The sequence below is a fragment of the Narcine bancroftii genome, chromosome 10, assembly GCF_036971445.1.
Source record: "Narcine bancroftii isolate sNarBan1 chromosome 10, sNarBan1.hap1, whole genome shotgun sequence".
NCBI lineage: Eukaryota > Metazoa > Chordata > Chondrichthyes > Torpediniformes > Narcinidae > Narcine > Narcine bancroftii.
Genome location: NC_091478.1, coordinates 35,100,177 through 35,123,347, shown reverse-complemented (window position 1 = coordinate 35,123,347; position 23,171 = coordinate 35,100,177). Strand labels below are relative to the sequence as shown.

At 38.8% G+C, this 23,171-nt stretch overlaps 1 protein-coding gene across 3 annotated transcripts in view; it reads left to right on the top strand.

Moving 5' to 3' along the window:
- Nucleotides 1–23,171, top strand: part of lipf (lipase, gastric) — a 47,226-nt gene that overhangs the window by 6,265 nt on the left and 17,790 nt on the right. For 2 of the 3 annotated variants that reach the window (XM_069900632.1, XM_069900633.1), the window contains exons 3-6: nt 1,491–1,611; nt 3,164–3,305; nt 15,841–16,039; nt 16,937–17,046. In XM_069900632.1, coding sequence (XP_069756733.1) covers nt 1,498–1,611; nt 3,164–3,305; nt 15,841–16,039; nt 16,937–17,046 — 565 coding nt within the window. In that variant the 5' untranslated portion in view covers nt 1,491–1,497. The remainder of the gene's footprint in view (nt 1–1,490; nt 1,612–3,163; nt 3,306–15,840; nt 16,040–16,936; nt 17,047–23,171) is intronic. The other variant, XM_069900634.1, reaches the window with a different exon arrangement.

The window sequence follows — 23,171 nt, the reverse complement described above, 5'->3', positions numbered from 1 at the left end:
GCTATGAGCAGTAGGATGGTGGGGAAAGGATGGAAGTAGAACAAATTGTGTCTGTTCTAAAGAACTGTCACGACCTGTCTGTTTTGTAATATGAAGGTGTTTTGGATTATTCCCCTAATTCATGATTGTCAAAGAATATGTAGAGCAAATGTATATTTTAGTAATGGCAGAATGTAATTTGCTGCATACATACACCATACATTTGTTTTCAAAATAACAGTACTAATTATTTTGTTATCTTCCATATCCAGTTACAAAAGTGCCAGAATTTTTTCTCCTTTTCAAAATTTAGTAATGAACTGGAGTTTATGTGTACATTTTTGGAGTCAAAATAAGCTTAATATCCTTGAATCACTGATTAGAATTTTGTTTCTCAGGTTTTACATAAATATGTTGAGAAATTTCCCCTTTTTACCCATTCAGGTTGCAGCTGAAGCAACTTAAATTCCTGTTTGACTTAGATAAATGCAGGTATTTCCTAACAATGTTTGCCCAATGGAATTGATAGCAAGTACTGTGATTCAAGCTGTTTATAGTTTTTGCATTTTCATTGTTTTTTTTTCCAAAACTGGATTATGTTTGCAGCTGTATTGTAATTTTTGTTTCGTAAGAGACAATTCAGCATTATTTTGTTTATCTTCTATTATACAGCATAGTTTTCCTTGGGTTGCATTTGATTCTGGAAGTGTAGCCCATTCATTGATAGTGGCTGCAACCTGATGTCCCAGTTAATGTAAATGCTCCCTTTATCTCATCTTCCCCTTAAGGAATCTTAAAAGCTCATCAAGTTGTAAACAGTCCTTCAAATATTAGTTCCTCGAATTGGAAGAGTAAATATTGTTCTGAAGGCAGCATTCAGGCTCTGTGCCCGCGTTATCTTTTGAACAAGTTATTACTTTAAATTGAGATTTTAAAATTTAGACATGCAGCAGAGTTCAGGCCTTTTTCCGCCCACGTGCCCATGCTGCCGAATTGACTTGCAGCCCCTGGTATGTTTTGGAGAGTGAAAAGAAACCAGAGCCCTCAGAGGAAATCTGCGCCGACATGGGGAGTACGTATAAACTCCTTTCAGATTGCACCAGATTTGAATTCCAATCGCTGGCGCTGTAACAGCGTTGTGCTAACCGCTACACTAACTGTGTTTCTACTAATTAGTTCTTCATACATAAACATTTTTTAAAAACTTTATTTTCCAATATTTAAGCTCTCTTTTGAGTTTGAATTGAATCTCTCCCAACTTTTAGAACATTTGATAAAATGGAATTCAAATTGTATAAAGCTTTTTTATTTCTGCTCCAAGCTGTTTCTCCCTTCTGGTTGGATTACTTGTAATGAACAGAAGTTGGTCGATGCACACTCTGTGGGATGCAGGCCTGGTTTCCCTGATGCGTGATTTAGCCAGCTTCAGTTTTTTTTAACGTCAATCTCGGTGCAAGTGAATCTGGCATGTGCTTTCATAATTAATAATCCAGTTTGTCTCTTTTCTACAGACTGAAGATGAGCCTATCATCTTTTGCACTGCTATTTTTAATACAAATTGGAGGTGTTTGGCTGCGATTGGATGGTTTTTATGATGAATCACATGTGGATCCTGAAGCCTTTATGAATATTGTAAGTCAAGTTCTTGCGTTAATCTAACTAGCTGATAATATCGCTTGATATCGATGTCCAGTTTTTGTTTTAGTGTTTTGTTCTTTTTGAATGTGTTATACAATCATTGTAATGGATGTTTTCAAAAATATTTTGTACTGGAGTTCTAGTGAATCTAAGATTTTGGGGTAACTGTAGTAGAAATTCAGACAGAATTATTTTCCCTAGTGTTTTTTTTTTCTGCTTCCTTCATTGTCTTGAAGGCTTTAGTACCAGTTGTACAAAATAGAAAGTATAAAGTGGATGGAGGTACTGAATTTTGGTTCATCCTATCGCTAGTTATGACAGTGAGCGAGGAGTGAATACTGCTATCTTCAAAGAACAATGTTTTGTGGTTTTCCTTGAAATGCTTGGTTGAAACTGACAGTAATCCATTGCAAGTTTTTGCAGCTACTAGTATTTGGCTTGGGAAATCCAATCATTGCAGCCAGCTACTAAAGGAAACGTACCATTAAACTAGTAAAACATCTCTAGGTACATAACAGTGGCCACTGAATGAATGGTTTTACAGTGAAGCCATTTATAGCTCTGTAGGTTACAATTGACCTAGCTCAAGTAAAGCCAACACAAAAGAAACGCTACTGCTAAATTCATAGCTGGTATGTTCACTCTGGTTGGAAAAACCTTCCCTAAGTCCTTGTAGTCACTGTAATGTAATCAGATTCTCAAATCCAATTTTTTTTCCATTGTGTGGAATGTAGCTTTTCATTTTAAATTCCTCACAATTTATTTTTGGATTTCTGTTTTATTATTTAAAATCACTCTCAACACTTTCCAGCTTCTTCTTGCCACATACCAATCCAATCCACATTGGGGACAATCACAAGAGTTGCCAGAGTGACTTGAGATCACCTTGGCTGAGATTCTTCCAGTATTGGCTTGTTTATTCTGTTGTCAGATAAAGGGCAAGCTAATTGGCCTGCCTTTCAGTTGTCCCAAGATTGGGTGGCAGTGGAGGCCAGTGAAAATTGCTTCTGCAAAGTAGGGCAAGCCACCGAACCATGAGAAAATTAGACCCAGGATTTACTGGGGAAGTCCAGGAGGGGACAGTGATGTGGAAAGTTGCCTGAGTGTTTCAACAAAGCAGATGAGGTCAGTCGGGGTCAGTGGCAGAATTCCCAGAAATGGATGGTGGTCAATTCAAACTAAAGTAAGTCTGCACAGGATCAACAAATTCAAACTAAAGTAAGTCTGCACAGGATCAACAAATATCTAACAGTTATAAATGTCGCAGTTTAATTGCCTTTGATTTACACCATAATTTTTTTAAAATCCTGCATGTTCTAACGAGCTGATTCAAAACCAGAAAATGGTAGAAGTTCAGGCAGCATTTTCAGAAATCCAATTTGATTTATTTTTAAAGTTTTTTTTTACTCGATCACTTTGAGTGATCGATGCTTCTTGGTGGCTCTGACCAGGTCAATATTTTTGTTTGTATTTTCCATTTTCACTTGGTTGGGCTACCGTTTGCTTGAAAAATAACAGACTGGCTTGTGCTGTTTTATTGTTGTAGGCTCAGCTCATCTCCTACCGTGGTTATCCTAGTGAGGAGTATGAAGTGACGACTTCAGATGGCTATATCCTTGCTGTGAACAGAATTCCCCATGGAGCTAATGAACCTAAGGAAAATCAAGGTCACCACAAGATGCCACTTGGTATCTTAATTATTAAACTTGGTAGATTGAAGTTTAAAAAGTGCCTCTGCTTTGATACAAGGCTATGAAATAAAGCAAGTGGGGCTGGACGTGAAGATAGTGCGGTAAGCACGGGAGTAAGGGGGTGTACAATTTGAACTGATAATGGACCCTGTGGTAGAGGAACTTTTCCCACCAAGACTGCAAGAAACTGCAGAGAGTTGTGACTGCAACTAGGACCATCATATATTTTCCCCTCTCCCCTCCATTGATTCCATCTATGCATTTTGATACCTTGGAAAAGCATCCAGCATATTAAAAGACTCATTCCAACCTGGCCCCTCTCTCTGTCTCTCTCAATGATGATAATAATAGCCAATATATCCCCCAGATTCACAAGTTTCTCCTGCCATTATCGAACTCCTGAATGAGCCTCTCATAAATGAAGCCTCTTCCCCTCCCGTCTCTCTCTTTCCCTATGCCTCTTGTCTCCTTTCCTCCTACTGCCTTTGCTCTAAATTCAGAGCTACCCCCTCCTCTATCATTTTTCAGCTTTTTTCTCTTCTACCCTCTCATCTATATCCACCTATATCCTCTTTATCTGTAATCCTGAGCTCGTGCCTCCTCCCTCTTCTCTCCTTCCCCCCACCTTTTTATTCAGATGCCTGCCTACTTTTTGCACATACCTTATCAATGGTCCCAGGGCCAAAACCCCTTACTTCCTATAAATACTGCGTTACCTGCTGAGTTTCTCCAGCACTTTTGTGTATTCTGTGAGTAGAATCATGTTGTCTTTGCTCTGTGCTAACTGAGCTCTCTCTCTGTAACTCTGCACTTCTGTAATGTTGGTAGATTAGGTAGCTTGCAAAATCAACTTTCTCACTGCTCCTTGATGTATGCCACAATTAACTTGAAAACACCTTGTATTGTAAAAAAAAGTTTGAATTTTGTGGTACTGTGTTTACCCTGTAAATAAATAAGTAACATGGAGTGAAAGAACAAAAGCCACACTCTACCCCCTGAAGAGGTGAACTCCATAAAGATGGCAAGTGACATCTTTCCCAACTCCATTTTTTTTCCTGTAATCACAACTAGGAGTTGTGTAGGGAACTCACCACATCAAGGGCAGGGTCAGGTTTAAGTTATCCACAGTCAAATGGTAATACAGTTAACCCCTTCCCCCCTTTGGATATCCGGCACCTATGAGGATCGATAGATGCTGAATAAGTGAATTTTTCAGTTGCTTGAGATTGTGTTGCTTGATTGGTGATCTAATGGTGAGATGCATCAAATTTAAGCTTCCATGTTTGTTTACCTATTTATTTTCTGCATTTTTTTTGCTGGTTGCTCAAGGCTGCCGGTTGCTTAAATTCCAGATAACAGGAGTTTTACTGTACCTGTAGTAGAATGTTTGTATTTACACAGTATAGGAAAGCTGATGGAACCTGCAAACATTTAATTGACTTCTTTATATTTGCCTTGTATACAGATACACTGCACATGAAAATATTTGTTTTTTAAGCTAACTGACAAGTCACGTTGTGGTTAAATACAAGCAGGTATTGCAAAATAAAACTAAAGTGTTACGGAGTAAAGCACTATTAAAACAGCACAAAGACCCCATTGAGGTAGTTTTGTGAGAACAAGAGATCACCTTTTTGTGTGTTTGAGATCTGTTTAAGTGTCTGCGAACAAGGAAAGAAGCTGCCCTTGTATCTGGTGTATCTTCTGCCTGATGGGAGGGGGAGGTTGTGGGGGGGGGGGTGGGCAAAGAGTGTGGGATGGATCCTTTATTATTGTTGGCTGCTGAGGCATAGACAGAAAACCTTTCCACACCTTGGAGTAAAATGAAGATTTACAAGAAATTTTCTCGGACCACCCTCTCCCTGCGGTGTGAAAAGGCCAATGACAGAGCAGGGGGATCCTCGTGATGTCAGCACTTGTGCAGCTTGTAGGTGATTTAAAATTAAAGGATTCATGACTCCTGAAAGAGCGGGCCACTTCAGCATGTTGCGACGGCAGCGCAATGTGGGATGAATGGCCGTACTCATTAACCATAATCCCTCACGCAGCTGGATTTCCCAGAACGGTTCCAGCTGCGTGAGGGATTATGGGAAACGAAGATGGCCATTCATTCTGCATTGTGGCACCATCACGACATGTCAAAATGCAGGGAGGGAGTGGTGTGTGCCGATGGGGGAGAGTGGGCGGGTGAGCAATGGATGGTCAGAGGGTGAGCTCCTATGAGTACGTGTCATCAGTTGGGGTGGGGGGGCTAAATTGCCAAGGAGGGCAAATTCCCGGGAATTTGGACTGCGGTGTGAAAAGCCCGGGAGGTCCTGAATTCCTGGGAATTTCACCGGGACAAAGTAGGGTGACTGCTCACCTGCAGTGTGAAAATGGCTAGGGTCAATGGAGGAGAGGCTGGTTGCGTTTGCAAGAACGTGGACTTGGTCATTACGATCCAACAAAACAGAAGAAACATTAGTTTCCAATGAGAACAGAAACTGCATGCTTCGAGGGTGAATATGACCAAAATAGATTTCAAAACGGTATGAAAAGAGGAAATGTGCACACAGTAGCCACCTTGAAATGTAGTTCAGGTCAACTGGTCAAAGGATTGTTCCGTTTTCAGATTCACTGGTGCAAGTGTTTTATAAGTAGTTATGTACAAAGGTCATCGTGTAGAAGCCCTATCTCCTATGTTCCATTATGGCTAATTGCAAAACTGATTTGCACCTTGAAATATTATCTGCTGGGAAAGGGATACAATTGTAATGCTTCTGCAGGACCTTTCTGCACTACAGGTGCTCTCCTATTTACAGCGGACTAACATGACTTTTTTTGAAATTACAATGGTTCAAATCCGATCTGTTCCCGCGCTTATGATTTACATGGTTCCGCTGTTCTCCACCATCCAGCAATTAATTTTAGTTCAATGCTTCAAACATTCTTCATGCCCAGTGAGCTTTCAGCTGCGTACATTAATGGCCTTTTTAAGTGTTGAATAAAGATATTCAAAATTTAATTATTAAAAAATGGTAGGTGCGGTAGTTTTTATCGACTTGCGATGGGATTGCCAGAACGCAGCCCCATTGTACATTGAGGAGCACCTGTTCTGTAACATTTTTCTTGCAGTAACTGTGACTATTTATCCTATTACATTTATTATCTTTTTTTCTCTCGTGGTAATTTAATTTAACACTTATTTGTCAGTGTATCTTGCATACCTGTGTTGCAACAAGCAAGAATTTCAGTGCATTTGTACATTGTTGATCTGTGTATGACAATAGATGTCCCAACATTATTAGTGTGATTTGGGGAGACATTAAGGTCAGCTGAGCCGCTCAGATGGAACAGTTTTCTGTTAATAATTTAAATGAAAACTTGTGGGCGGGGAAGGGAAGTGGGTGGGATAGGCAAAGCGTTTTGGTTCATCCACTGTGTGCATTTCTGTTCCCGAGTGTCACTGTTGAAGTTGGAGGTGCTGCTAACATCATGACTGCACAAACTTGCAAAATGAAAACTGTTTAAAAACATGGTTTTTAAAAGGTCTAGGCCATTGCATCAATGTAGTTTGGTTATAAAGCAGCCATTCTCAATGTGGGCCCTAGGGTCACAGCATTTTTAAGGGGGGGGGGCACGGACTGAAATATTTTGTTTCTGTGCAGTCGGTAGTGAGAAGTATGGAAGAAACCAACTAAAACTTGACTGCTTCACAGGGAAGGGGGCCCATACATTTTGAGCGGAGTCCAAAGGGGGCAAAAAAGAAATTTGAGAATGCTGATATAAAGCATACAGTTCCTGAAGTTCCACTATTGAAGTGTGTTTTAATCCACAAGCTTTCTGTAGTTTGTCGTTTAACTTTGAACTGCCATTTTATAAATGAAGAAGTAATGTCAAAGAAAATTTCCCACACTGTACTTGGGTCATCACTGGCTTTGCAGCACAGGTAGTGTTGTGGTACAGAGCCAGTGACTCTGATTTGGATCTGCCACTGTCCATAAGGAGTTTGTATGTTCTCCCTGTAATGGCGTGGGTTTCCTCCAGCTGCTCCTGTTTCCTCCCACCCTCCAAAAGCCGACAGGTTCTGTAGGTTAATTAATACCTTTGGACAGCACATACTCATGAGCCGGAAGGGCCTGTCATCATGCTGTATCTCAAAATTTTAAAATGTAAGACAACGCTGGTGGAAGCGTTCTAGGAGCCGTAGGTGATGCCGGTAGAGGTCCCATGATTCGGAGCCGAACAGGAGTGTGGGTATGACAACGGCTCTGTATACGCTTATCTTTGTGAGGTTTTTCAGTTGGTTGTTTTTCCAGACTCTTTTGTGTAGTCTTCCAAAGGCGCTATTTGCCTTGGCGAGTCTGTTGTCTATCTCGTTGTCGATCCTTGCATCTGATGAAATGGTGCAGCCGAGATAGGTAAACTGGTTGACCGTTTTGAGTTTTGTGTGCCCGATGGAGATGTGGGGGGGCTGGCTGATGGAGGACCTCAGTTTTCTTCAGGCTGACTTCCAGGCCAAACATTTTGGCAGTTTCCGCAAAACAGGACGTCAAGCGCTGAAGAGCTGGCTCTGAATGGGCAACAAAAGCGGCATCGTCTGCAAAGAGTAGTTCACGGACAAGTTTCTCTTGTGTCTTGCTGTGAGCTTGCAGGCGCCTCAGATTGAAGAGACTGCCATCCGTGCGGTACCGGATGTAAACAGCGTCTTCATTGTTGGGGTCTTTCATGGCTTGGTTCAGCATCATGCTGAAGAAGATTGAAAAGAGGGTTGGTGCGAGAACACAGCCTTGCTTCACGCCATTGTTAATGGAGAAGGGTTCAGAGAGCTCATTGCTGTATCTGATCCGACCTTGTTGGTTTTCGTGCAGTTGGATAATCATGTTGAGGAACTTTGGGGGGCATCCGATGCGCTCTAGTATTTGCCAAAGCCCTTTCCTGCTCACGGTGTCGAAGGCTTTGGTGAGGTCAACAAAGGTGATGTAGAGTCCTTTGTTGTCTCCGCTCCATCCTCAACATTCATTGGAGCGCTTTCATCCCTAACGTCAAAGTACTCGAGATGGCAGAGGTTGACAGCATCGAGTCCACGCTGCTGAAGATCCAGCTGCGCTGGGTGGGTCACGTCTCCAGAATGGAGGACCATCGCCTTCCCAAGATCGTGTTATATGGCGAGCTCTCCACTGGCCACCGTGACAGAGGTGCACCAAAGAAAAGGTACAAGGACTGCCTAAAGAAATCTCTTGGTGCCTGCCACATTGACCACCGCCAGTGGGCTGATATCGCCACAAACTGTGCATCTTGGCGCCTCACAGTTTGGCGGGCAGCAACCTCCTTTGAAGAAGACCGCAGAGCCCACCTCACTGACAAAAGGCAAAGGAGGAAAAACCCAACACCCAACCCCAACCAACCAATTTTCCCCTGTAACCGCTGCAACCGTGTCTGCCTGTCCCGCATCGGACTTGTCAGCCACAAACGAGCCTGCAGCTGACGTGGACATTTACCCCCTCCATAAATCTTCGTCCGCGAAGCCAAGCCAAAGAAAGAAAGAAGAAAATGTAAGATTATCTAATTTATTTAGCGAGGCAGATCTTGGTGTTTTTGCTTTTGAATTGTCTGAAGAAAATAATATATAATTGTAGTTTCAAGAAACATATCCACGATTTTAAGTGGCAAATCTTGGTTTGGGTAAATCTGGCAGAGCGTTATTGTACATAGCTTGGCAGAATGCTTAACCATTCATTCAAGAGCAAATGTGTTTTGTTTTCAACTGCATTCCTGTATTGTAAGGCACAAGGTGAGCCCTCACTTGGAGTATCGTGAGCATTTTTGGGCTCCTCATTTAACAAGGGATGTGCTGACATTGGAGCGGGTTCAGAGGGATGAAAAGGTTATCATATGAGGAGCATTTGAAAGCGCTTGGCCTGCACTCATCGGAACTTGGGAGATGATGTGGGGGGGGGGGGGTGGTTCTCTTTTTAAAATTTTTTTTAATTTTTCACTCTATGAACCATATTGACCAAAATACACAAACATTTCCCTCTTGAATATACACTGTGTCATTTTCTCCCCTTCCCCCCCCCTCCTTCCCACCCTCCCTCTCCACCCAGTAAACGTTCAACATATACGATAAATTAAACCCATTAAACAATGTCATTAAACAATGTCATCACACAATGAAAATAAACAAGAAAATTGTGTCATCTACTTTTACACACTGGGTCAGTTCATTTTGTCTTCTTATTCTATCATTTTAGGGGGTGGAGGTCTGCGGTAGGACTTCTCCGTTGTGTTCCATGTACGGTTCCCAAATTTGTTTGAATACTGTGATGTTATTTCTTATATTGTATGTTAATTTTTTCCAATGGAATACATTTATTCATTTCTATGTACCATTGCTTTATTCTCAGGATATCTTCTGATTTCCAGGTTGACATTATATTTTTTTGCTACAGCTAAGGCTATCATGATAAATATTTTTTTGTGCTTCATCCAAATCGAGGCCAAGTTCTTTACTTCTTGTATTACTTGGAAGAAAGATCTCTGGATTTTTTGGTATGTTATTTTTTTGTGATTTTGATCTTCCCAAAAATTTTCCACTTTCTCACATGCCCAAATTGCATGTTCTGTTGTTCCCGTTTCCTTCTTACAGCGAAAACATCTATCTGATACTGTTGGGTCCCATTTATTTAACTTTTGGGGCGTGATGTATAGCCTGTGTAACCAATTATATTGTATCATGCGTAACCTCGTGTTTATTGTATTTTTCATAGTTCCGGAGCATAGCTTTTCCCATGTTTCATTTTTTATCTTTATGTTTAGATCTTGTTCCCACTTTTGTTTGGGTTTACAGCTTATTTCATCGTTCCCTTTTTCTTGCAGTTTGATGTACATGTTTGTTATAAATCTTTTAATTATCATTGTGTCTGTAATCACATATTCAAAATTGCTTCCTTCTAGTAACCTCCGCCTGCTTCCCAATTTGTCCTTCAAGTAGGTTTTCAGTTGGTGGTATGCAAACATCGTACCATGAGTTATACCATATTTGTACTTCATTTGTTCAAAAGATAATAATTTATTTCCTGAAAAACAATTTTCTATTCTTTTGATCCCTTTTCTCTCCCATTCTCTAAAGGAAAGGTTATCTATTGTGAAAGGGATTAGTTGGTTTTGCATCAATATTAATTTTGGTAGATGATAATTTGTTTTTTTCCTTTCTAAGTTAATCTTCTTCCAAATGTTGAGCAGATGGTGCAGTACTGGTGAATTCCTGTGTTTCACCAGCTTTTCATCCCACTTATATAGTATATGTTCAGGTACCTTCTCCCCTATTTTACCTAGCTCTAATCTGGTCCAATCTGGTTTTTCCCTTGTTTGATAAAAATCTGATAGGTATCTTAATTGTGCTGCTCTATAATAATTCTTAAAGTTTGGTAGCTGTAAGCTGCTTTGTTTGTACCATTCTGTTAATTTATCTAGCGCCATCCTTGGTTTCCCCCCTTTCCATGAGAATTTCCTTCTTATTTTCTTTAGCTCCTTGAAGAATTTCTCTGTTAGGTGAATTGGTAACGATTGAAATAGGTGTTGTATCCTTGGGAAGATGCTCATTTTAAAGCATTTTACCCTTCCTATCAGTGTTAGTGGTAAATCTTTCCAATGTTCTAAGTCATCTTGTAATTTCTTCATTAATGGCTGATAATTTAAGTTGTACAGATGGCCTAGATTATTATCTAGTTAAATACCTAGGTATCGGATTGCTTGTGTTTGCCATTTAAATGGAGATTCTTTTTTAAATTTTGAAATCCACATTATTCATTGGCATCGCTTCACTTTTATTTGTGTTGATCTTGTACGCCGATACTTCTCCATATTCCTTCAATTTCTTATGCAATTTTTTTATTGATAATTCTGGTTCTGTTAGTATACTATGACATCATCTGCAAATAGACTAATTTTATATTCCTTCTCCTTTATTTTTATCCCTCTTATTTTATTTTCTGTTCTTATCAGTTCTCTCAATGGTTCTATAGCTAATGCGAACAGTGAGGGAGATAGTGGACATCCCTGCCTAGTTGACCTGCTTAATTTAAATTGATTTGATATATATCCATTTACTGTCACCTTCGCCATTGGTCCCTTATATAATGCTTTAATCCAATTAATATATTTCTCTGGTAGGTTGAACCTCTGTAGTACTTTGAATAAATAATTCCATTCTACTCTGTCAAAGGCTTTTTCTGCATCTAAGGCAACTGTTGGCATCTTGTTTCCTTGTACTGCATGAATTAAGTTAATTAACTTACAGATATTGTCTGTTGTTCATCTTTTCTTCATAAATCCAGTTTGATCTAATTTTACTATTTTTGGTACACAGTCAGCCAATCTGTTTGCTAATAGTTTAGCTATTATCTTATAATCTGTGTTAAGTAAAGATATTGGTCTATATGATGCTGGTGTTAGTGGATCTTTCCCCATCTTTGGTATTACTGTAATTATTGCTGTTTTGCATGAATCTGGCATGTTTTGTGTTTCTTCAATCTGGTTCATTACTTCCAGGAGAGGAGGAATTAATAAGTCATTAAATGTTTTGTAGAATTCTATTGGGAGTCTGTCCTCTCCTGGTGTTTTATTGTTTAGTAATTTTTTTAATATATCCTGTATTTCCTCTATTTCAAATGATTTTATTAATTTGTTTTGCTCCTCTTCTTGCAATTTTGGTAGTTCAATTTTAGCTAGAAACTCATCTATTTTGTCTTCTTTCCCTTCGTTCTCAGTTCGATTATAATTGCTCGTAGAATTCCTTGAAGTTTTCATTGATCTCCATTGGGTTATATGTAATTAGTTTGTCCTTTTTCCTTGATGCCAATACCGTTCTTTTAGTTTGTTCTGTTTTAAGCTGTCAAGCTAGTATTTTGTGCGTTTTTTTTCTCCTAGCTCATAATACTTCTGCTTTGTCTTCATTATGTCCTTTTCCACAGTGTACATTTTTAGTGTTTCGTATTTTATTTTTTTGTCCGCCAATTCTCCTCTTTTTGTTGGATCTTCCCTTGTTGCTAATTCTTTTTCTGTACTTGTTATTTCCCTTTCCAGCTGTTCTATTTCCCGACTGTAGTACTTCTTCATCTTAGTTACATAACTTATTATCTGCCCTCTGGTGAAGGCTTTCATTGCATCCCATAGTATAAATTTATCTTCCATTGATTCCGTATTTTTTTCAAAGTACATTTTAATTTTGTGCTCAATGAATTCTCTAATATCCTGTCTTTTAAGAGGCATGGAGTTTAATCTCCATCTATACGTTCTCGGTGATATGTCCTCCAGCTCTATTGCGTGAGTAATCCGATAACAATCTAGCTTTACATTCCGTTTTCTAACACTCCCTTGGATGTGGGCTGACAACAGGAACAGGTCTATCCTTGAGTATGTTTTATGTCTACCCGAATAATATGAGTATTCCTTCTCCTTTGGGTGTTGTCTCCTCCATATATCCAAAAGTTGCATTTCCTGCATCGATTTAACCATAAATTTGGATACTTTGTTCTTTCTACTAGTCTTTTTTCCAGTTTTATCCATCTTTGAGTCCAAATAAAGGTTAAAGTCCCCTCCTATCAGTATATTCCCCTGCATATCTGCAATCTTCAAAAAGATATCTTGCATAAATTTTTGATCCTCTTCATTAGGTGCATATACATTGAGCAAATTCCAAAATTCTGAATATATCTGACACTTTATCATTATATACCTCCCTGCTGGATCTATTATTTCCTCCTCTATTTTGATTGGTACATTTTTATTGATTAATATAGCTACTCCTCTAGCTTCTGAATTATATGATGCTGCCATTACGTGCCCTACCCAGTCTCTCTTTACTTGTGTTCCACTTCAGTTAGATGTGTTTCCTGCACGAATGCTATATCATTTTTTTCTTTCTTCAGTAAATTAAACAGCCTCTTCCTTTTGATTTGGTTATGTATTCCGTTAATTCTGCATCCTCTCTAGATCCTCTTGTAACCCATAACAACTTTCAGCTCCATCCACAACCCCTCCAATTTTCGTATCATTCGCAAACGTACTGACCCATTCTTCTGCCTCGTCATCTAGGTCATTTATAAAGATCACAAAGAGCAGGGGATCCCCGGAACAGACCCCTGTGGTGCTCCACTAGTCCCTGTCCACCAGGCAGAATACTTTCCTTCCACTACTACTCTCTGCTTTCGACAAGCAAGGCAATTTTTTATCCACACAGCCCTAAAAAATGAGGGACCTTGTCAAATACCTTACTAAAATCCGTGTACACCACATCTATCACCCTACACTCATTAATTTTTTTTTACCTCCACAAAACTCAGTGGGTTTTGAGGCATGACCTTCCCTTCAGAAAGCCATGCTGATTATCCTTGAGTTGACGATACATCTCCAAATGCTCATAGATCCTATCTTTATGAATCCTCTCCAATAGTTTGCACACCACAGAGGTTAGACTGCCCTCTTTAATTCCCAGGATTCCCCCTATTATCTTTTTATAACAAGGGAACTACATTTGCCTTTCTCCAATGCTCTGACACCTCCCCTGTGCCCAAAGAGTCCTCAAAGATCATTACCACTGCTGCACCTATCTCTTCCCTGTCCTCCCTCAGCAGCCTGTGGTAGATCGCGCCCACGCCCAGTCTAGGGGACTTTTCAATCTTAATATTTTTAAGATCCAACACTTCCTTTTCCTTAATCTCAACTTTGTCCAGCTCACAAGCCTGCTCTATTCTGACATCATCCTGATCAAAGTCCTTTTCTCTTGTGAATACTGAAGCAAGGTATTCAATTAGGACCTCCCCAGCCTCCTCCAGGCACATTGCCTTCTCTATCCTTTAGTGGTCCACCTTCATCATTGCATACTTCTGTGCTTCATATAAGCATAGAATGCCTTGGGGTTCTCATGCCCCCTTCGAGCTCTCCAAAGTCATTCTGTTTTTTTGGTATTTTTAATGGCCTTGAAAGAGTATTGCCCAATACCTTCATCGTAGGACACTCAAAGCAGCTGCGTAGGTTGATTCTGCGGTTAAGAAGGGATACAATGTATTGGCCTTCATTAATCGTGGGATTGAATTTGGGAGCCGAAAGATAATATTGCAGCTATATAGGACCCTGGCCAAACCCCACTGCACACAGTACAGTTCTGTTCACCTCACTACTGGAAGGATGTGGAAGCCATAGAAAGGTGCAGAGGAAATTTACAAGGATGTTGCCTGGTTTAGAGAGCATGCCTTGTGAAAACAGGTTGAGTGAACTCGGTCTTCTCTCCTTGGAGCGGCGGAGGACGAGAGGTGACCTGATGAGAGGTATTGACTGTGTAGAAGCCAGAAGTTTTTTCCCCAGGGCTGAAATGGTTGCCACGAAAGGACACTGTTTAAGGTGCTAGGTACTAGGTACAGAGGAGATTTCAGGGGTAAGTTTTTTATGCAGAAAGTGGTGGGTGCATGACAACAGTAGTGAAAGCAGATAGGTAAGGTTTCTTTAAGAGACTTTTAGATAAGTACATGGAGACTAGTAAAATAGAGGGCTATGGGAAAATCTAGTAATTTCTACGGTAGGGTCATGTTCGGCACAACTTTGTGGGCCAAGTGGCCTGTATTGTGCTTTGTTTTCTATGTTCTTTCAGCTGCTTGGCTAATCAGGTATTAAGAAATGGCCAGATTAATAATTTAACAAAAGAGTAATACACTGGAAATGAAGAGTAATAGCGCTTGGAAGAAAAAATGGAGATTATGATAGAGAACTAATATGATCACAAGATAATTTCAGATTTGCTGTATCAAGTAGGAAGTTGGAGTAGCACGTTTAATTGCATGTTAGTTCAACTGACCTAAAATGTTTTGCCCCTGATTTTCGTTTGTGTTCAGCATTTGATGCTGCTCGTGTCCGTGTCCAACAATAGTCGGCCAGTATTGATGATTTCCAGTTGCCCTGATACCACTTTTTCACGGTCACAATGTCCTGGCGAAACCTTTCACCACATTCGTCACTGACTGCACCAAGATCAGCAGGGAAAAAGTCCAAGTGTGAATGCAGAAAGTGAATTTTCAATGACTTTCATGGCTTTATATGTATGAAACATGTTGGCAATCAGCTGGATATAGTTTAGTGCTCTGAAGTGACCAAGAAAATTCTCAACAACTTGTTTGAGTGCAGGCCCAGGCCTCAGACAACAGTTGCATAGCACCTGCACTGAGTGCAGGCCCAGGTCTGCTTGGACTGAACAAAACAGGTTGCTTTGTGGGCCATGTAGTAGATTTAAAATGTGACAGGAAATCACAAAATAGGTTATAGCTATAAAATGTGATAGGAATATTTAGTGATTTTCACGATTACATAAAATACACATAAAAGTGTTAAGGAATCAAAATCTTCATTGTCCTATGTAGCTGGGCATGTGATGCCATTATTCAAAATCACATGGTTTAATCTTGTATGTTTCTTGGGAAAATGTATAGTGAAGTGTGCAAGTTTCTTTTCCCTTTAATTGTTTGCTTGACGTCATTGAAGTTGTTCTTTATTTTTATAGGATCTCGGCCAGTAGTATTTCTACAGCATGGCTTACTGGCCGCCGGAAGCAACTGGGTCACAAACATGGCCCACAATAGCCTGGGGTTTGTACTAGCGGATGCTGGTTATGACGTCTGGATTGGAAACAGCAGAGGAAATACTTGGTCCAGAAAGCACAAAAGTATTCCAGTTTACAAGGATGCCTTCTGGAAGTTTAGGTAACAAATATTTTTGATTAACTTTCATCTCTGCATGCTTTCTAACCGTATGTGACTTGATAGATAACTGGTTTGTATTGTGTATTTGAATAGGTTTTCCATTTTAAAAAAAAGAAAATTGAAATGCATGAGTATTTTTAGTACTTTTGAGCTTCACTTGTTCAGGTTTATATAACAAAGCACCTTATTTACAGCTATCTCAAAACTAACTTCTTATTGTCTGATCTTTTATACAAATACTTCTATAAAATATTGTTCAGAATCTGGTAGCAGATGTGTAGTGGAGGCAAAAAAAACGCAGCCATTTTCTACAGTGGAAATGGTGACTATATTCTGGAATCACAAGAGAATTTGTGTTTTTCTTGGATCAGGACCAGAGAACCATTTACATCCCACTTGAAAAGACTGGCTTGGTCTTGGTTTGACATCTTATTTTCAAGATTTTTCACAGTTTGCTGTTCAGTTTAATTATGTGGTCTCATCCCATCGTGAGGTGAGATCCCACCATCTTGGCCACAATCCAACTACTGTTGCTGTGCTGCACTGCTATTCTGTGCTCTGCTGACCCACTGCAAATATTCACCACAATCCAAATTATTTATTTGGACATAATTTGCAGACAGCAACGAGTTGTCTGCAAGTGCTACTGCAACCCAAAATAAACTTGAGCTTCCGTTGAATGATGCTTCTGGGGAAATCCTTGATGGCAAGGCCCTTTGCCATGCAAAGATACTTTGTAATGGGATCGTGTGGGCCTGCCATTAAGACTCCTGTCAAAATTTGTATTGTCATTGATACATTGTGATTTGATTAAAATTGTGCCTGATTTTTAGATTTTCCCATCAAAGGATGCGTATATGTGTGTTAATTCTATGTAATGTTGGATTGTGTCTTAAGCTTTGATGAAATGGCCACCAAGGATTTACCAGCAGTGATAGACTTCATCCTCAAAAAGACGAAGGAAGATCAATTGTATTATGTTGGTCATTCTCAAGGAACAACAATTGGTAAGTTGTTTGCCCAAGTTGGTCGATACATTTTGTCTACATTTTATATTATTATGTGCAAAGGAGCACAGGTTTGAATTGAATTAGTTAAGTTCAAAAGAAGTAAAGTTGGATGCATAATGACATTACATTTATCAAAACCTTTGGAAACTTGGAAGGGCATTGATCTGTCTTTGAGTTGAGTAGGAAGGGATTTGGTTCCTTAAGTCCTGCCCATCAAAAGAAATGTTATTGATCGTTACCTGGGCCAAAATAGCAGCAAGAACTTCAGTGACTGGAAATTTTAAATAAAGACAAACTGCTGGAGATGGAAGCAGGTCAGACAACATTTCCTTGGTGAAAGAAATAAGGCATTTTTCTATTTGTGTAAGCCCTATCTTAAGAGAAGTGTCACAGCTGCCATGAGTTAAAACATTCAAGCAGTCCAAAAAAATCTAAAAGAAAAATGCCAAGCTAAAGTTTGGTTAAAGTCTGTAAATGACAAAAGCTTATTTAAAAAAAGATCAACATGAACAAGGAATTTTTAAGTACCTTACACTTCAAAAATCGAAACAACCAAATCCTCTTACTTTAAAAATCACTTTGACAACCTCAAAGGCCCACTTGTTCTCATTTAATCCAGTTCTATCTTTTTCCAAATCTCTCTTTTAAAATTGCTTTTATTTTTAAATTTATTCATCTCCTCTAAATCAATACCAGTGGCCATGTAGGACAGCTATGGATTTTTAGGAGTTCCATAAAGTTTTGGCACCACTAGCAAGCTGGTGTGTAATGGCTTTAATTCCGATCACAGCATAGGTGTTTGTGGCCTCTGTGGTTCAGGTTTGGTAGCATGGCAGTTATTTCTGCTGCTTCCGCTCCAGGCACCCAGTTTTAATCCTGAACTTGGGTGTTGGTGGCATAGAGGAAACACATTCACCCTATGATTGGGTGGTTTTTTTCCCCACAGGCTCTCCTGTTTCCTCCACATTTGAAAGCCATGCCGATAAGCTAATTGGCTATCGTAAATTTGCCATGTTGTACAAGTGGCAAAAGAATCCAAGGGAAAAACTATGGACATGTAGGCTGTAAGCAAGAGCAACATTGATTGGATTGTTTTAAGCATCTAGGTCCAGGAATTGCAGTGAGACTGTTGATTCTCATCCTTATAGTGGTGGGAATCTGACAGGAAATCTGCCTTGTGTATGGACAAAGTTATGTTTTGAAATTCAGCCGCTGCTTCAGTGGTTCCATGCGAAATGAGAAGAAAGGAAACTCGATGCTATTGCACTGCATCGGTGCATGAGTGAATAGGAACAAGGCCACTCCCATGGTTTTCACTGCTCACTCTTTTTTAAATTTTTTAAATTTTTCACACTATGAACCATACTGACCAAAATACACACAAACATTTCCCTCTTGAATATACACAGTGTCATTTTCTCCCCTTTTCCCCCCTCCCTTCCCTCCCTCCTTCACACCCCCTCCCTTCCCTCCCTCCTTCACACCCCCCTCCCCACCCAGTAAACGTTCAACATATACGATACATTAAACCTATTAAACAATGTCATCACACAATGAAAATAAACAAGAAATTTGTGTCATTCTACTTTTACATACTGGGACAGTTCATTTCGTCGTCTTCTCCTTCTGTCATTTTAGGTGGTGGAGGTCCTCTGTTGTGTTCCATGTACGGTTCCCAAATTTGTTCAAATACTGTGATGTTATTTCTTATATGTTATTTTTTCCAATGGAGTACATCTATTCATTTCTATGTACCATTGCTGTATTCTCAGGCTATCTTCTAATTTCCAAGTTGACATTATACATTTTTTTGCTATCGCGAAGGCTATCATAATAAATCTTTTTTGTGCTCCATACAAATCGAGTCCAAGTTCTTTACTTCTTATATTACTTAGAAGAAAGATCTCTGGATTTTTTGGTATGTTGCTTTTTGTGATTTTATTTAATACCTGGTTTAGATCTTCCCAAAACTTTTCCACTTTCTCACATGCCCAAATTGCATGTTCTGTTGTTCCCGTTTCCTTCTTACAGCGAATACATCTGTCTGATACTGTTGGGTCCCATTTATTTAACTTTTGGGGCATGGCGTGTAGCCTGTGTCACCAATTATATTGAATCATGCGTAACCTCATGTTTATTGTATTTCTCATAGTTCCGGACCATAACTTTTCCCACATTTCATTCTTTATCTTTATGTTTAGATCTTGTTCCTATTTTTGTTTGGGTTTACAGCTTGTTTCGTCGTTCTCTTTCTCTTGCAGTTTGATGTACATGTTTGTTACAAATCTTTTAATTATCATTGTGTCTGTAATCACATATTCAAAATTGCTTCCTTCTGGTAACCTCAGCCTGCTTCCCAATTTGTCCTTTTAAAACTTTATTTATTCGTTCAAAATATTTTTTTTCTTTGGCTTGGCTTCGCGGACGAAGATTTATGGAGGGGGTAAAAAGTCCACGTCAGCTGCAGGCTCGTTTGTGGCTGACCAGTCCGATGCGGGACAGGCAGACACGATTGCAGCGGTTGCAAGGGAAAATTGGTTGGTTGGGGTTGGGTGTTGGGTTTTTCCTCCTTTGCCTTTTGTCAGTGAGGTGGGCTCTGCGGTCTTCTTCAAAGGAGGCTGCTGCCCGCCAAACTGTGAGGCGCCAAGATGCACGGTTTGAGGCGTTATCAGCCCACTGGCGGTGGTCAATGTGGCAGGCACCAAGAGATCTCTTTAGGCAGTCCTTGTACCTTTTCCCTGGTGCACCTCTGTCACGGTGGCCAGTGGAGAGCTCGCCATATAATACGATCTTGGGAAGGCGATGGTCCTCCATTCTGGGGACGTGACCCATCCAGCGCAGCTGGATCTTCAGTAACATACATAACAATAAACTTAAACATGAATGATAAATTTTATATATATAAAAGAAAAAAGAGAACCCCCCCCCTTCAGCCAACTCTCCTAAGGAGAGCCATAAAAAGAGAAAAAAAATAAAGAAAAATTATGCATACATATTAAGATCTAATCAATGTAAATCAAAATGTAAATATTCTGAATATAACAACCACTTATTAATTAAAAAAACTATAATTATCACGCAAAACATATGATTTTTCATTATTAAACAATATTTCATCTCATTATGCCATCTATTAATATCAATCATTCGTATCTTTCCACTTACATTTTTTCGCTACAGATAATGCTAAATATACAAAAGCAAATTGAAATTTATATCCTGTAATATTTAATACATAACTGAAATATAACCCTTCAGGTAAAATCATATCTCAGCCAAACACATGCTTTACCAAAGATCGAATTTGATAATAAAGAAACAAAGAATTCTTATCAATACCATAACTGTCCCTCATCTGATCAAAAGATAAAAAATTTACCTTTAAAATAATCTCCCAAATTTTCCACACCTTTAAATCTCCAATGTAATAAACTTCGATTATGTATTGAGAAAGAAATAAGTTGATTATTATACAATGGAGTCAAGGCCGACAATTCACCACTAATATCTATCATTTTCTTTTTCTTTGTCCATAACTTTATTAAATGTTTTAATATAGGCACATTATATTGCTGTAACAAATTTACATTCCATCTAAACAAAAATTGATTGATTTAAATCTTGAACATTAAAAGTAGCAAACCTCAACTTTGACATATCTACTAATATTACTAAGAACTAATAATATCTATATATAAAAACTCAAAACAACTCCAATAGGATAATAAGAAACCACAAATTAAAGGCTAAATAAAATAAAAATGAAAAAAATAGAAAAAAAGATAAAGTAAAAAAAAAAACCATAAAAAAACTACCAAAAGGTAGTAATCCCTAAACCAATCTTGGGTGTGGATCACCCACCAGTGGTTGATGACTAATAGAACATAGAGCAAATCTCTCCCTCCCCAGCCAAACAAAGAATAACAACAAAATATCATATTAACATAAAAATAAAGTAAGAATAAGAAAGTTCTTCTATTCATCCAAGAGATTCCAAACTCGGCGACCCCATTTCAGGAGAAACTAGACTCTTTCCATTCCCATTTCTACCATTTCTTCCATTTCCAGAACAACCAGATTTTTCTTTAGGAGACAATGGTGGACTACATCTTTGTCCTCGTACATCTGGTAACAAATCAGCAAAAATCATTGCCTCACGCTCATTCTCCAAAAACCGAGATTGAAAGTCTCCACAAAACACCTTCAACACTGCTGGATAGCGAAAAGTAGACTTATAGCCTTTACACCACAAAACTTCTTTAACTGAATTAAATCGATGCCGACGCTGAATAACCTCTTGGCTCAAATCGGGATTTAAAAAAAACTACTATTCTGAATCATTAATGGAGCTTGTCGTTGTCTCGCATTTTGCACTGCTAGACGAAGTATTGTTTCTCTGTCCAAATAATTCAAGCATTGAATTATCACGGGTCTCGGTGATTGACCAGGCAGAGGCCTTCTTCTTAAGGCTCTATGAGCTCTTTCCAATCCAGTTTGTCCTTCAAGTAGGTTTTCAGTTGGTGGTATGCAAACATTGTACTGTGAGTTATGCCATATTTGTCCTTCATTTGTTCAAAAGATAATAATTTATTTTCCGAAAAACAATTTTCTATTCTTCTGATCCCTTTTCTCTCCCATTCTCTAAAGGAAAGGTTATCCAAAATTGCAAGAAGAGGTGCAAAATAAATTAATAAAATCATTTGAAATAGAGGAAATACAGGATATATTAAAAAAACTACCGAACAATAAAACACCGGGAGAGGATGGACTCCCAATAGAATTCTATAAAACATTTAAAGACTTATTAATTCCTCCTCTCCTGGAAGTAATGAACCAGATTGAAGAAACACAAAACATGCCAGATTCATGCAAAACAGCAATAATTACAGTAATACCAAAGATGGGGAAAGATCCACTAACACCAACATCATATAGACCAATATCTCTACTTAACACAGATTATAAGATAATAGCTAAACTATTAGCAGATTGGCCGACTGTGTACCAAAAATAGTAAAACTAGATCAAACTGGATTTAAGAAAAGACGAACAAAGGACAATATCTGTAAGTTAATTAACTTAAACTATGCAGTACAAGGAAACAAGACGGCAACAGTGGTAGTTGCCTTAGACGCAGAGAAAACCTTTGACAGAGTAGAATAGAATTATTTATTCAAAGTACTACAGAGGTTCAACCTACCAGAGAAATATATTAATTGGATTAAAGCATTATATAAGGGACCAATGGCGAAGGTGACAGTAAATGGATATATATCAAATCAATTTAAATTAAGCAGGTCAACTAGGCAGGGATGTCCACTATCTCCCTCACTGTTCGTGTTAGCTATGGAACCACTGGCAGAACTGATAAGAACAGAAAATAAAATAAATGGGATAAAAATAAAAGAGAGGAATATAAAATCGGTCTATTTGCAGATGACGTAATAGTATACTTAACAGAACCGGAAATATCAATAAAAGAATTACATAAGAAATTGAAGGAATATGGAGAAGTATCGGGGTACAAGATCAACACAAATAAAAGTGAAGCAATGCCAGTGAATAATGTGGATTTCACAAAGTTTAAGAAAGAATCACCATTTAGATGGCAAACACAAGCAATCCGATACCTAGGTATTTAACTAGATAATAATCTAGGCCATCTATACAAACTAAATTATCAGCCATTAATGAAGAAATTACAAGACGACTTAGAGCATTGGAAAGACTTACCACTAACGCTGATAGGAAGGGTAAATTTCATTAAAATGAATATCTTCCCAAGGATAAAATACCTATTTCAATCATTACCAATTCACCTAACAGAGAAATTCTTCAAGGAGCTAAAGAAAATAATAAGGAAATTCTTATGGAAAGGGGGGAAACCGAGGATAGCACTAGATAAATTAACAGAATGGTACAAACAAGGGGGCTTACAGCTACCAAACTTTAAGAATTATTATAGAGCAGCACAATTAAGATACCTATCAGATTTTTATCAAACAAGGGAAAAATCAGATTGGACCAGATTAGAGCTAGATAAAATAGGGGAGAAGGTACCTGAACATATACTATATAAGTGGGATGAAAAGCTGGTGCAACATAGGAATTCACCAGAACTG